Source organism: Stegostoma tigrinum, chromosome 11 (assembly GCF_030684315.1).
Source record: "Stegostoma tigrinum isolate sSteTig4 chromosome 11, sSteTig4.hap1, whole genome shotgun sequence".
In the NCBI taxonomy this organism is placed as follows: Eukaryota; Metazoa; Chordata; class Chondrichthyes; order Orectolobiformes; family Stegostomatidae; genus Stegostoma; species Stegostoma tigrinum.
This window is the reverse complement of record NC_081364.1, coordinates 55,269,089-55,282,687: the sequence shown is the minus strand read 5'-3', so window position 1 is coordinate 55,282,687 and position 13,599 is coordinate 55,269,089. Positions and strand designations below refer to the sequence as shown.

Below are 13,599 nucleotides of genomic sequence, written 5' to 3'. Positions count from 1 at the left end.
CTTCTCAGTCAAGTGCATATGAAATGTTGCTTCAGGAGAAGCTGATGCAAAGTCTACAGAACCTGATCGTGCTTATAAATAGATAGGCTATATGTAGTTTGAGTGAAAAAAAACATAATATTTTCATGATGTCTGCCACTCTGTGCAAGTAAAGTTGATAGAAAGCTGTGATTTCCCAGATTTTAAAGGCTTCAAGGGGAATGAGACAAAGTGGCAACATAGGTGTTGCGGTAGAGAATCAGCCATTACAGAAACATAGGAATAGTCCCTCAAGCCTGCTGTGCCACTCATTAAGATGACGGCTGATCTGTGGCCTAACTCCATGTGTGCGCCTTAGGCCTATATCCCTTCATACTCTTGCTTAATAAATTTAAATCTGATAGACTTTTTTTAAAAACAATTGAATTAGCAATAACTGCAATTTGCGGAAGTGTGTTCCAAATCTCCAAAGGGCAGCACAGTGCTCAGTGGTTAGCACTACTGCCTCACAGCACCTGGGAACTGGGATCGATTCCATCCTTGGGCGGCTGTCTACATGGAATTTGCACATTCTCCCTGTCTGTATGGGTTTCCTCCCACAGTCCAAAGATGTGCAGGCTAGGTGGACTGGCCATGCTAAATTGCCCGCAGTGTTCAGGGGTGTGTAAATTAGGTGGGTTATAGGGTAATGGGTCTAGGTGGGATGCTCTGAGGGTCGGGGTGAACTTGTTGGGTCAAAAGGGCCTGCTTCCACACTGTAGGGATGCTATGGTTGATATCGTTGATTCTATGATACTCTTTCTTTGTAGAAGTACTTTCTAACATCTCTCCTGAATGGGCTGGTCCTAATTCTTCAATTGATCATATTGAAAATAGCTGATTAACTTATTCTGCTGCTGATTTCTATCATTTCAAGACTGTTGATAAATGACTGAAGGTTTGCTGCATCATTCACACAAAATGTCCTCAAATCAACCTCCTACTGCACACATCATAGGTATGCAAACATGTAAAGATAGATTGTGTTGGAATTACAATTATATTCATGAAAAGTATAAAAAAAAAGGAAGACTCCGAACAGAATTTAAAAATATTTACCAAAGAACGAAATCCACGCTTTAATGTCGGCTGTGATCCATCTGACTACAGAAAGTCAAATGACTTTGGAAAATAGCAACGCAGAGTTTTTCTGGAGACAAGAAACAAAGGCTTCTTGCCTTAATTGCTGGAAATTCTGGCTTTGGAAGACACTATGGTGCTCCTGTGCCAATGGGGAAAGGGAAAACTTTCTGAACTCGATTCATTTTCCAAATGTAGGGATTTAGAAGGAAGGAAGAACACTTCCAAAATTTGCAGGAAAGCTGCAAGTCTCTCCCTCCTTCTTTTGACTGAAGTCTTTGGAAACCTGATAGAGTTTCCACACAGCAGTATTTTGACTACCTTGTAAACAGTGAGAACTGTCACCATTCTTCAAAGACGTGGAATCAGCAATGACATCTGTCCAGCTGAAGCTGGTTTGCAAGATCTTTCATCGGTCAATGGCTATTAGCAATTTGATTTTCTTTTTCCCCCAAACAGAAAACCCACTGGAAAGTGAGAATTCATAAAATCTTAAAGCAAAACAGAATTTGCTGGTGAGATTCAGTTACAATAACTCTAGACCATGTGAGACTGTGCATAATAGTGCACCAGCATGCCACAAGCACAGAAATTCTACACTTCATTTAAGACAAACTGTCCTCGCTTCAGACAAGTCTTGTACCCAAACTTTGCAGAAATATCTCTTTTTAAATGCAGCTAGAACAAAAATGTACGGCTTACCTGAGACACTTTTGTGATAGGTGATTTGCTCAGCAGAGCGGTCAGTAGAGATGGACTTAGCAATTGGTCTGGGGCAAAATCAAAGCCAGCCTGCACCATAGTACTGTTGAGGGAAATCATAGCAGAAATCACAACACCAGATATTAAGTACAATGTCTGTTTTGTTGATAATTATAATCCCACACATTTTACAACAAGGTTTGCCTGCACTTTAAAAGGCAAGTACATGTAGACTGAGCAATGAAGGCAAGCATTACAAACACCTTTTTAACCATCCTGTTGAGATGTAATGAAAACTTTAAGGAATTATGTACCTGCACCCTTAGGTCCCTCTGTTCTACAACACCACTGCACGTCCTACCACAAGCACTACCCTTGTTTGTTGTATCAAAATGCAATACCTCACATTTATCCAGATTGAACTTGATCCGCCATTTTTCAACCCATTAAATTCTCTTTGCAATTTTAGAAAACCTTCTTCACTGTCTATAATGCCACAAATTTTGGTGTCATCTGCAAACTTAATAACCATGTCTTTTGTATTCTCATTCAAGTCATTTACATCAATTCTGGAATACTGTGTCCAGTTCTGGTCACCCAGTAATAGGAAGGATATTAAGCTGGAGTGGGCTCAGTAGAGATTAACCAGGATGTTGCTGGGTATGGAAGGTTCGAGTTATAAAGAAAGGCTGATTGGCTGGCACTTTTTTCACTGGAGCGTAGGAGGTTCAGGGATGACATAACAGAAGTTTATGGACTAATGACAGGGATGGTTAAAGTGCTAGCGAGTTTTGAGAAAATTTGTAGCTCAGGTTGAGGTTCTGGATGGGAGTTTGCTCGCTGAGCTGGAAGGTTAGTTTTCAGACGTTTTGTCACCATTCTAGGTAACATCAGTGAGCCTCTGACGAAGCGCTGATGTTATGTCCCGCTTTCTATTTATCTGGTTAGGTTTCCTTGGGTTGGTGATGTCATTTCCTGCATTGGTGATGTCATTTCCTGTTCTTTTTCTCAAGGGATGGTAGATTGGCTCCAAATCAATGTGTTTGTTGATGGTTAAAGTTTATGATAGTCATCTTTTCCCTAAAACAGGGAATTTGAAGACAAGAGGGCACATTTTTAAGGTAAGAGGAGAGAGATTTAAAGAAGATATAAGTGGCGGAGTGTTGTTCGCATGTGGAATGCGCTTCTTGAGGAAGTGGTGGATGCAGGCACAATTGCAACTTTTAAAAGACACTTGGATAGATACATGAATAGGAAAGGTTTGGAGGGATAAGGGCCGGGAGCAGGCAGGTGGAACTGGTTTAGTTGGGATTATTTTCAGCAAGGACTGCTTGGACCGAAGGATCTGTTTCCATGCTGTATAAGTATGACCAGACTCTCATCTCTATGAGATGATATATCGATTAGGTCAGACTGCTGAAATGTCCTTTTTGCCCAAGAGGTAGTGAATGAGAGACAGCAAATATTTCAATTTGCTTTCCCTCTGAATAGGGCCAGCACAGCCTCTACTAATCTTGTTCCTAAACCAATTTGAAACAAATCCGCAAAATCCCTACACTGCGGAAAGAGGCCATTCGGCCTATTGAATCCATACCAACCCTCCAAACAGCATCCGACATATACACACACCCCTACCCTACCCCTGTAACCCTGCATTTCCTACAGGTCACTCGCCAAGCCTACACATCCCCGGACACTTATGGGCCATTTAATATGGTCAAGTGACCTGACCCACATATTTTTGGACTATGGGAGGAAACCAGAACACCCAGCAGAAACCAACGCAGACACGAGTTAAAATGCACAAACTCCACACAGTCACCTGAGGTCAGAATTGAACCTAGCACTGTGAGGCAGCAGCTCCAACCACTGAGCCACTGTGCTGTCTGAAATCGGCCTCAAGTTGATATCTTAACATTATGCGTGTATTTAGTGCTGCTGTGCACGGCACCATTGCACCACCAGCACTGTGGCTTTTTGAATAACCAGTGTTCCCAATTCCTAAAAGCTACTGAACTGATGGAAAAATGTTTAAGGAAAAATTCATTCTGGCCATCTTTTTGAAAAAAAAAGTACAAACAGTACCAGAGAACAGTATGTTGCACTATTGTGGAGTAATCAAAAAACAAATGCAATCAACTGACAATGCTGGAATTTGTCAAAGTGCCAGATATTGAATACATTCACCCCAAGAAAATTAAAGTTATTGCAATAATAATAATTACAGACAACCACCTTCTCCATTGCATCCCAAGCAGCAAGTTCTTGCTTAATGCCGACTTAGTCAACACTGTTTTGTTTTAATGTTATCAAATGAAATAGTGAAATAGTTCAGCTGATGTTGAGAACTTCACTTCACGATGTTTGCCAAAGATTTCCTGTTCTGTGGCTTCCATTTGCAATTGACCCTTTCCCCTGCACTTCCACTCGTACCTTCAATGCTGAAGGTGAGCTTTCCTACCAGCTCCCACTCTCACCCTCTGTTATTGCTTCTGAAGTCTCCTGCCTGTTGCCACTCCCAGGGATGTTATCTATGTGCACATCTTCCCCTACTCACACTAGGTTTAATGACTTTGAGAGAGTCGGGGGCAGAGCTGAGTGTAGTGGCCATCACTAAGGTCGTGGTACTGGGGTAGTTGAAAGATCTGAAGGTGGATCAGATGGATGAGGAAGGAAGCAGAAGACAGGAAACTATACGTCGGTTAAGCCTGATCTTAGTCATTGGTAAGATTTTAAGAGTCTATTAAGGATGAGATTGTGGAGTACTTGGAAGCGCATTGTAAAACAGGGCAGAGTCAGCACAGCTTCATTAAAGGGTGTTCATGCCTGACAAATATTTAAGAATTCTTTGGAGGTAGTGGTAAGGAAATTCAAAAGACAGCCAGTGGACATGATCTATTTGGATTTCCAGAAGGCCTTTGATAACATGCCATGTGCGAGGCTACTAAACAAGATACAGCCCATAGCGCTAGGAGCGAGCTACTGGCATGGATGGAGCATTGGTTACCTATGAGGAATCAGAGGGAGAGAGAGAGAGAGTGGGATAAAGGCTCTGTTTCAGAATGTCAGCCAATGACAAGTCAAGTTCCACAAGGGTCAGTGCTGGGATCACAACTATTCATGTTATATATTAATGATCTTAATGAAGGCAAGTTGAGGCCTGGGTCAGATCAGCCATGATCTCACAGAATGGCAGGCAGGCTTGAAGGGCTTGAAGCCCATGCATCACAAGTGAATGTTAAAAACGGAGGGCATTGTTGCTAAGTTTGCAGGTGATATAAAGATAGGTGGAGGGACAGGCTATGTAAAGGAAATGGGAAAGTTGCAGAAGGACTTGGACAGACTAGGAGAGTGGGCAAAGAAGTGGCAGATGCAATACAATGTGGGAAAGTGTGAGATTATACACTTTGATAGAAAGAATAGAGACACAGACTGTTTTATAAATGGGGAAAGGCTTTGGAAATCTGAAGCACCAAGGGATATGGGAATCTTAGTTCAGGATTCTCTTAAAGTTAACATCTAGGTTCAGTTGGCAGTTGGGAAGGCAAGTGAAATATTAGTACTCTAGCTCTCGAAGTAAATACAAGACGAGCAATGCATTGCTGAGGCCGAATGAGGCTCTGGTCAGACGGCATTTAGAATGTGGTGAGCAGTTCCTGTATCTAAAGCATGTGCTGACCCTGGAGGGGGTCCGGAAGAGGTTCACAAGACAGACCTAGGGAATGAAGGGCTTGTCATATGAGGAGCAGTTAAGGACTCCAGTTCTGTACTCAATGGAATTTAGAATGATGAGATGGTGGGGGATCTCACTGAAATTTGCAGAATACGGAGATGCCTGGCTAGATTGGATATGGAGAAGTTTCCAGTGATAGGAGACAGTAGAATCAGAGGGCCCAGCATCAGACTGAATGGACCACCCTTTAGAACTGAGATAAGGAGGATTTCTTCAGAGTTGTGAATTGTGGAATTTTCTGCCCTAGAAGGTTGTGGAGGCCAAGTTATGAAGTGTCTTTAAAATTGTCTACTCCATAGATTTGTGGAGGCTAGATCCCGGTAAATATTTAAAGAGTAGGTAGCTAGATTTTTGAAATATCAAGGAGTTGAGGGCTATGAAGAGTTAGCATGAAAGGCAAGTTGAGGGATGGGTAAGATCAGCCATAATGTTACAGATTGGCAGGCAGGCTTGAAGGGCTGAACTGCCCACTCCTGAATGTTAACGTAAGGACTTTGTGTTCTTATGTTAACATTTGAGAGTTCCTGGTCAAGTCAGATGCAGCCATCTCCAGTCATTGCTTCAGCTTGAAATTGAGAATAGCAGTCAATTACACTAATGTGACATCTCCCTTACCCACACCAGCAATTCTGACAATTATTGTGTTTTAAAAACAAAATTCCTGGAACCAGGGTGATTCTGGCTAAACTAGCATTTATTGACGATCAACAATTACCCTTTAGAATGTGGTGGTGAGTTGCCTTCTTGAACCACTCTCATCCATTAGTGCAGTACAGTTTGGAATGGGGTGTCATGAACTTAACTTAGTGACAATAAAATAACAATGACATAATTCCAAGTTAGAGTGGTGTGTTGCCTGATGGGAACTTGCAGATGAAGGTGTAAGTAATAGGAGGTTGCCGTTTGTAAGGTACTACCCAATGAGCCTTGGTGAGTTGCTGCAAGGGATCTTATTCATGATAAATGTAACTACCACTGTGCATTGGTGATGTGACGGTGGTGGATGGGCTGTTAATCAAGCATAACAAGGTGTAGAGCTGGGTGAACACAGCAGAACAAGCAGCGTCAGAGGAGCAGGAAGGCTGACATTTCAGGCCTAGACCCTTCTGAAATATTTCTGAAGGAGGGTCTAGGCCCAAAATGTCAACCTTCCTGCTCCTCTGATGCTGCTTAGCCAGCTGTGTTCACCCAGCTCTACACCTTGTTATCTCAGATTCTCCAGCATCTGCAGTTCCTACTGTCTCTGTTAATCAAGCAGGCAGCTTTATCTTAAATGGTGCTCAGTTCTATGAGTGTTGGAGTTGCAAAATTATAGGCAAGTGGAGAATATTCTGTTGCCCTCTTGCTTTGTGCCTTGTAGAGTATGTCAGAAGCTCAAAATACATAGAAAAAGTGTATTTTCTCACCAAAGTGGCCATGTTGGGAAGAAAATTTAATCACATGGGCGATAGATTTTTAAAAATAAAGTAGTCCCTTCCTCAGAGTTGGGTCAATAAGAATCTGCAGAGAACTGCTCCCCTCTCATGCTGTTGTTGGGCTCATAGTGAACCTAACAAAAGCAAGCGCCGGAGGGAAGCTGCCTGTGATTGGTGAAGCAGTAAAGTGGCAAATGCTGGTGGTGAGCAAGTCTCCCAATCCCAAGCTGGTGGCCAGTACAAAGCAAGCAGGGTCAGAGGCCTCAAGAAGTAGCTGGACAAAAAAACAAGTGTTGAAGGGTTGGTGGGAAGTGAGGCTAGTAAAAACAGAAGCCTGGGAAGTGAGGGTTGTTGTCAAAGGAGTCTGCAAATGGGAGAGGACTGCAAACAAGCTGAGAAAAAAGGTGAGTCTGCAAGGGGAGCAACACAATGGGGGTGAGAAGCAACAGGAATGGAGTGGGTGGGTGAGATAAATGTCTGAATTGCGAGTCCAGTGACATTATTACTACTTAAGCACTTTGCCAAACTGTGTTGTAGCTCAAATCTCAGAACCAACTGAAAGAGACTTTTATCAGATTGCACTGGGTCAAAATAAAATCTGGGTCCCACAGTTGAGAGACAGCTCATAACCTCAGTCAGGCACCAGAATAGGAATCTAGAAATGGGTGCTCTCTCTGCACAGGCATACATAGCTGGCACACCTTAGTAATAAAATCTAACATATTATTTGAAAACATATTGATTCCGGGAAGGAAAGTCTGCACTCACTGGTCAGGAATGTCTGTTGTCCCCAGCTTGGAAGCCAGATTAATGACAGGATTCCTTGTGGCAAAAGCCTTGTAGAAATCAGGATACTGGCTAATCAGATGGCAGCCAATAAAGCCTCCGTGAGAGCCACCAATCAGCAACACCTTCTGAGAATCCACAACTCCTCCTTTTAGCAGACTTTCAGCAGCATACTGAAATAAAAGTGAAGCTTTTGGAAAAGCAGTACAAAAACAGACACCATTCTGGAGAATTTCCAAACCAACCCTTACTATAATTCTTCCAACAAACCATGATTGATCTGCACTCCATTTCACAAATTAACTATTTGACAGGACAAGGTTTTCTTTCGACATCTTCTAAGCAAACTCCTTTAGCCAAGAGTTATCAAATAATGCACTCTACTTTTTGTGACAAGCTGAAACTGTTGATACCCAATGCAATATTAAAAGATTTGGTTACAAGAGACAAGCTTTTTATTTTGTGAATGACTAAGCTCTTTATGTAAGCGTACAAGCAGGTCATGAGCAAAGCCAACATCAAGAAGACTCGTGCCAAATCTACAGCCACTGCTGATTCCAATGCTTTTCTTCTCTGCACTCCATATGCAGACATATCAATCTGGCATTCCTTAATGTACTCACTTTTAAAGTCTGACAATACTGAATCACTCCCTGGTCTGTGTCACACTATGACAATAATAGCAAAATGAAAAATATCAAAGTAAAAAGCACAATGCCTGTAATGTAATCACTGAAATGAATCAAGTGTTGCCGACTTTCGTAGTTGATCTTTGTCGTTCTCCGGATCTCACCATTATTCAATGTAAACCTTGACAATGAATGTTAGTAGGCAATTCAGTCAGAAGAAACACTGCTAGAAAGCTCAACTATGTTAATGATATTGCTCAAGCACACATCTAACCTAAGTCAGTAAACAATTTACAAGCAATTCAGTGCTGGTTGCCAACTGTCTGGCAAAGCAGAGGCTCAAGTATGAGATCATCTTGGTCTGTTGTGGGTGAGGTATTTGCTGGATATATATAACCATCAAGGAGGTGCTTCAATTAGTCATTTCTGGGTTTATGGGACACACACTTACTACATTTTCAGCACAGTCACTGCAGAGTGTTAGGAGTAGGAACTTTTGAATGCCACCAGCAAATTTAACACAGACCAATGATCAAACCTGAAGCCTTCAGCAGAAGTTACTGCATCACAATAGCAGAGTGAGAGTGTTAAGTTTTGATTTTGTTTATGCATACACAAAATTTCCAATTTTAACCATCACTGAACTGCAGGAACAAGTCAATGTAAATTTCATGTGGCATAAGAACTGGCACAACTGAAATTTCAAGCAACATTCTCTCTCATTTGAATCTTATTGGAATGGAATAACTCAATTAATTCTGAAATAAACACAAATACACTAAATGTCAAAGTCAACACAGTAGCAATTATGTGAATTAGTTTTAAGTCATCAGGAGCAGTAAGCACTCTGGGTTCAAGCACCTTTTCCAGCAATTTTGTCTGAGTACGTTGGTGCACTGACACATCAATGAATTAATTTTAGCATTTAATTAGTAGTTAGTGACTGAACTGCAGAATAAAAAGTGTTATGTGCTAAAGCATGCAAGTGAATTTGCTACTCTTTGATACATAAACATTGCAAAAATATTGAATTTTATAGCCAATAGGTATACAGCCAACATTTAGCATTCCTGAAATCATCAACTAATAGGAACGTCTGTGGCAGGAGAACAATTAATTAGAGATTCACTCATGATTGAAAAGGAAAAATCATGCAATAAAGGCACAACATTTTTTAGGAGACTGTGAAGAATGTTGATGTGTTTTGCTACAATAACTTTTAGACAAACAAATTGTGTGACTTAGCTTTGTGCTTAGTCAAGTGCATAAAAATCTTCATGTTCCAGCCTCTTACTGTTTTCAAGAGTCATACTGGATGCAAACCATTAACTCTGTTGTCTCTCCATGATGTTGCCAGCCTGTTAAATTTCTCCAGCATTTTCTGTTTTCACATCAAATTAATCTAATATTGGATGAAACTGCAACTTTTCTGCAGTTTATTTTGCATTGCTTTTTGTCATGTAAGCTGTTGACTAACTGCTAACCTGTACATCTTTCACATCTTGGCTTCCTATGTTACCAATCAGTGAGCGAATACTGTCTTGTCCAAAGCCACTGGACCCTCTGTAGTTCACTGTAAAAAATACACAAAATAGTTTCATCAGGCACACTCGAACGAACCTGAGCCAATCATTTAAGGTGTCTCAAGGGTTCCAAAACTAGACCAAATAAAAACGCAAGTGGGTTACAAAGTAGAGTTTCCCAGCTATGACTATACGATGGTCACCTTACTTCTCAACACTAGGATACTTATCCTTTCCTTACTCAGCCTCGATACAGAGTAACTACTTATCCTTGATGATCTTCATCTTTTTTCTTCAATTCACTGCCATCCTTCTACATTACTTAACTCTTCCACGTATGTTCACTTTTTACTGTTAAATTATAAATATAAAAGTATGTTACAAAACATTTCAATTTTGCAATTGGTTAAAGTTACAGAAGGTGGAACAAAATTCAACTCGTCTCCAGACAACATTTTTCATTCTTAGATACATCAACTTTGTATATGTTCTTCATCAAGCTTATAATCTCAAGGCAAAACATGTCAAATAGAAAATGACAGAAATGGCAATAGAAACAAATATGTTTTTCCACGCACCTGATGTTCACAACGTATACTCTAAGTCAGACATACAACCCAAAAGCTTTTACAGATTCTTATCACTCAGTGTACTATACTTGAAAGGCCTTGGAAAACAACCTCCAACTCCTTCAGCTTTTCCTGGGGCCTCTCTACTTCCATGGTTTCAATCAGGCATTGTCATTTTTAACCAATTTCTCATTTCCCATATCACACACATCCCCGTATCCCGTTCTAACTCAATTTCCCCCCAAGTATCACAATCCCAGAACAAAACGTTCAACCAAGTCATGAATAATTACATTTTCAGACTCTCAAATGCCAAATCTTTGGCTTTTGTTCACCATATAGCTTTTACAATCATTGATATACTAAATTATTGTCACACCTCCACTGCTGATGTGCTTGATTCTAGTTAGACCTCAACCCACTCCCATTTGGACGACCTCTACTTCCTCAATTCCCAATGAAGCAGCTTACAGATTTATCCAGACAGCAACTAATTAGAAAGCCAACCATCACCACCATCTGGCTGGATCATATCTAGTTTACACAGACTTATTTTTCTCACCAAACCAAACCATTCATTAGTCTATCTTTGCTTCCCGGGATGATTTTAAACGCCAATTGCAATGTCTTCAGAGGTGTTGAAGCAAAAAAAAAGGTTTCTTATGTGACTGTGACCCACATGACCCTTTTGTGGGGTTACCAAGTGAGGACACCGGAACATAGGTGTTTAGCACAGGATTAGGCCATTTGGCCCTTCAGGCCTTTAACTCATTCTCGACTTCCTCCTGGTGACAGACCGGAGTCAGCTGTACAGCACCCATGATCAAAGTAAGCTACTATAAAATCGACCTACTCACGTGGGACCACACCCAAAATGTAACCGTTTATATTCAGGAGTGGAGTGGGGGAGAAATAGAATTATTAAATCTGATACTAACCAAGCAGCACTGCATATCCCAGCCTACAAAAAGCAACGGGCAGCAGCATCCAACCAGCAACAAAGATCGAATTAGGACCTCCTGTAGAATGAAGCACATGGTATTAAGATTTATGTTAATATGGCTGAATGAGTTACTGACATGATAATAAACCCATAATGTCCTTTCCATTTCTCCATCTGATTTGCCTACATATCGATAGGTGCTGCATCCCAAATAACAACTGATAATGGGACACACTTGGAGATACAGTAAAAAGGCTATTAAAAAAGTAAACAAAGTTTTTCACCAATTATAATCAATTCACCATTATTTTAACTCAGGAAAAATCTCAGATTCTTCAAGGAAATGTTTCACAACATCAACTTAAATTCAGTTGATTAATAATTCTGGAATTAAAACAAAAACCTGTGTAAGGAATAGCGACAGTAAACTGATTGTCATGAAAATCCAACTAGTGCACAAGTCTCATTTCGGGAAAAGAAACTTGATCTCCTTACACACATTGTAGAAAATTTGTTGATTATACAAACATAGCTAAGAAAGCAAGTCATGAGAGGATACAAAACAAAGAAATTGCTTATGTGAATATAAAATATTTGACAGCTGGAGTACAATGTAAGAAAAATGTGGAATTATCCACCTTGGAGGGGAAGAAGAGCAAAGTATTTGTTACTATTTAAATGCGGAGACTGCAGATTTCTGCATTAGAGAAGCATTTGGGTATCCTTGTACATGAATTACAAAAGGTTGACATACAGATAAAGCAAATAACTAGAATGGGGGTGGGAGATGCGGGTGCGGTAGCAGTTTAAAATAAGGGGTCTCTCATGTAAACTGCAGAGGACATGAAATTTCTTCTCTTAAAGGGGGCTTCGTCTGTGGAGTTTTCTTCGCCAGAGTTCAGTGTGTCATTGAATATATTCAAGACCAAGTTATATAGGTTATTGGCATATAAATATGTGTTAAGTTATGGAGAATGTGAAGTTATGGCCACAATTAAGTCAGCCATGATCTTATTGAATAGCAAAGCAGGCTCAATGGGCTACATTGCTAACCACTGCCCTGCTATGTGTTATGGTCTAGTCTATATGTGTTGACTCCTATATGCTGTCTGAAATGGACAACAAACCATTCAGTTGTTGAGAGGTTAATTCACTTTTCCCTTCACAAGGATTATATACGATCAAGAATGGGATACATTCTGGCTTTATCTTGCCAATGATGACCACATCCTGTGAATGCATACAGAAACACTTTTTTTACTTTTTTGACAGCTAGTGTCCACATCCAACAACTCTTTTCTATTTTAAGCATCCCAACATTCAATTGTTAATTACGTTTACTGTTTCTCTCAATCTTTAGTTTTCAGACTTATTTTAAATGAAGGATAAACTCCATATGATTCATGAAGCAAATTATCTTTGAAGGTACAATTTTCCTTATTATGAACTTGATTCCTGTTATCCAGTCTTCAGAGGCAATGCTATAAAGTTTCTCCCCCACTCGCAAAATAGCAGCCTCCATTTATCCAGAAACAAATGTTAGCAGGATATAGTCCAACATTTTAACCGTGACTCCTTTCATGCACATTTTCCAGACCAAAGTATGGCCTGGGTTTCTACTCACCATGCGGAATTACAACAAGTGGTGGTTTGATATTCTCATTCTTTTCAGGTGTGAGTAGGATACTTTCAAACTGGAGGACAGCTGTCGTAAATTCAAGAAACAACAAAGCACAATTAAAATAAAATGATGGAATTTTTAAAAAATCTGCACTCAATTCTAGCTAACTCTTGGAGTCCCACATTTCCTTACTCCTTGAATGAGAAACATTCGGACTGTGAACATAATATGTGAAGTCACATTAAGCCTCTTTTAACAGTGGGAAGTTAACAAGAACTAGAGCTCTAATGTTAACCAGTCTTGGCAGTTCAGCATAAAGAAACCTCAACTCTGCCCAATAAAACGTATATACATGATCTGAGGTACAGCGAAAACAAAAATGCTATGTCTTTTCTTCAGGAAAACACTTCATGGGATGTAGTTATTACTGACAAGACCAGCATTTATTTATTCCTGACTGCCTCGAAGAAGGTGGCAGTGAGCCATCTTTCTGAGTTGCAGCAGACTGTGTGGTGGATGTATACCCACAGTGCTTTTACCAAGGGAGTTCCAGAACTTAGATCCAATGAAGGAACACCAT

General features: G+C 40.4%; 1 protein-coding gene across 1 annotated transcript in view; it reads right to left on the bottom strand.

Moving 5' to 3' along the window:
- LOC125460382 (acylamino-acid-releasing enzyme-like) overlaps positions 1-13,599 on the bottom strand; it is a 66,482-nt gene that overhangs the window by 8,813 nt on the left and 44,070 nt on the right. The window contains exons 17-21 of the mRNA XM_059649968.1: positions 13,023-13,103; positions 11,394-11,474; positions 9,848-9,936; positions 7,717-7,907; positions 1,801-1,903 (exon numbers count right to left, since the gene is read on the bottom strand). Coding sequence (XP_059505951.1) covers positions 1,801-1,903; positions 7,717-7,907; positions 9,848-9,936; positions 11,394-11,474; positions 13,023-13,103 — 545 coding nt within the window. The remainder of the gene's footprint in view (positions 1-1,800; positions 1,904-7,716; positions 7,908-9,847; positions 9,937-11,393; positions 11,475-13,022; positions 13,104-13,599) is intronic.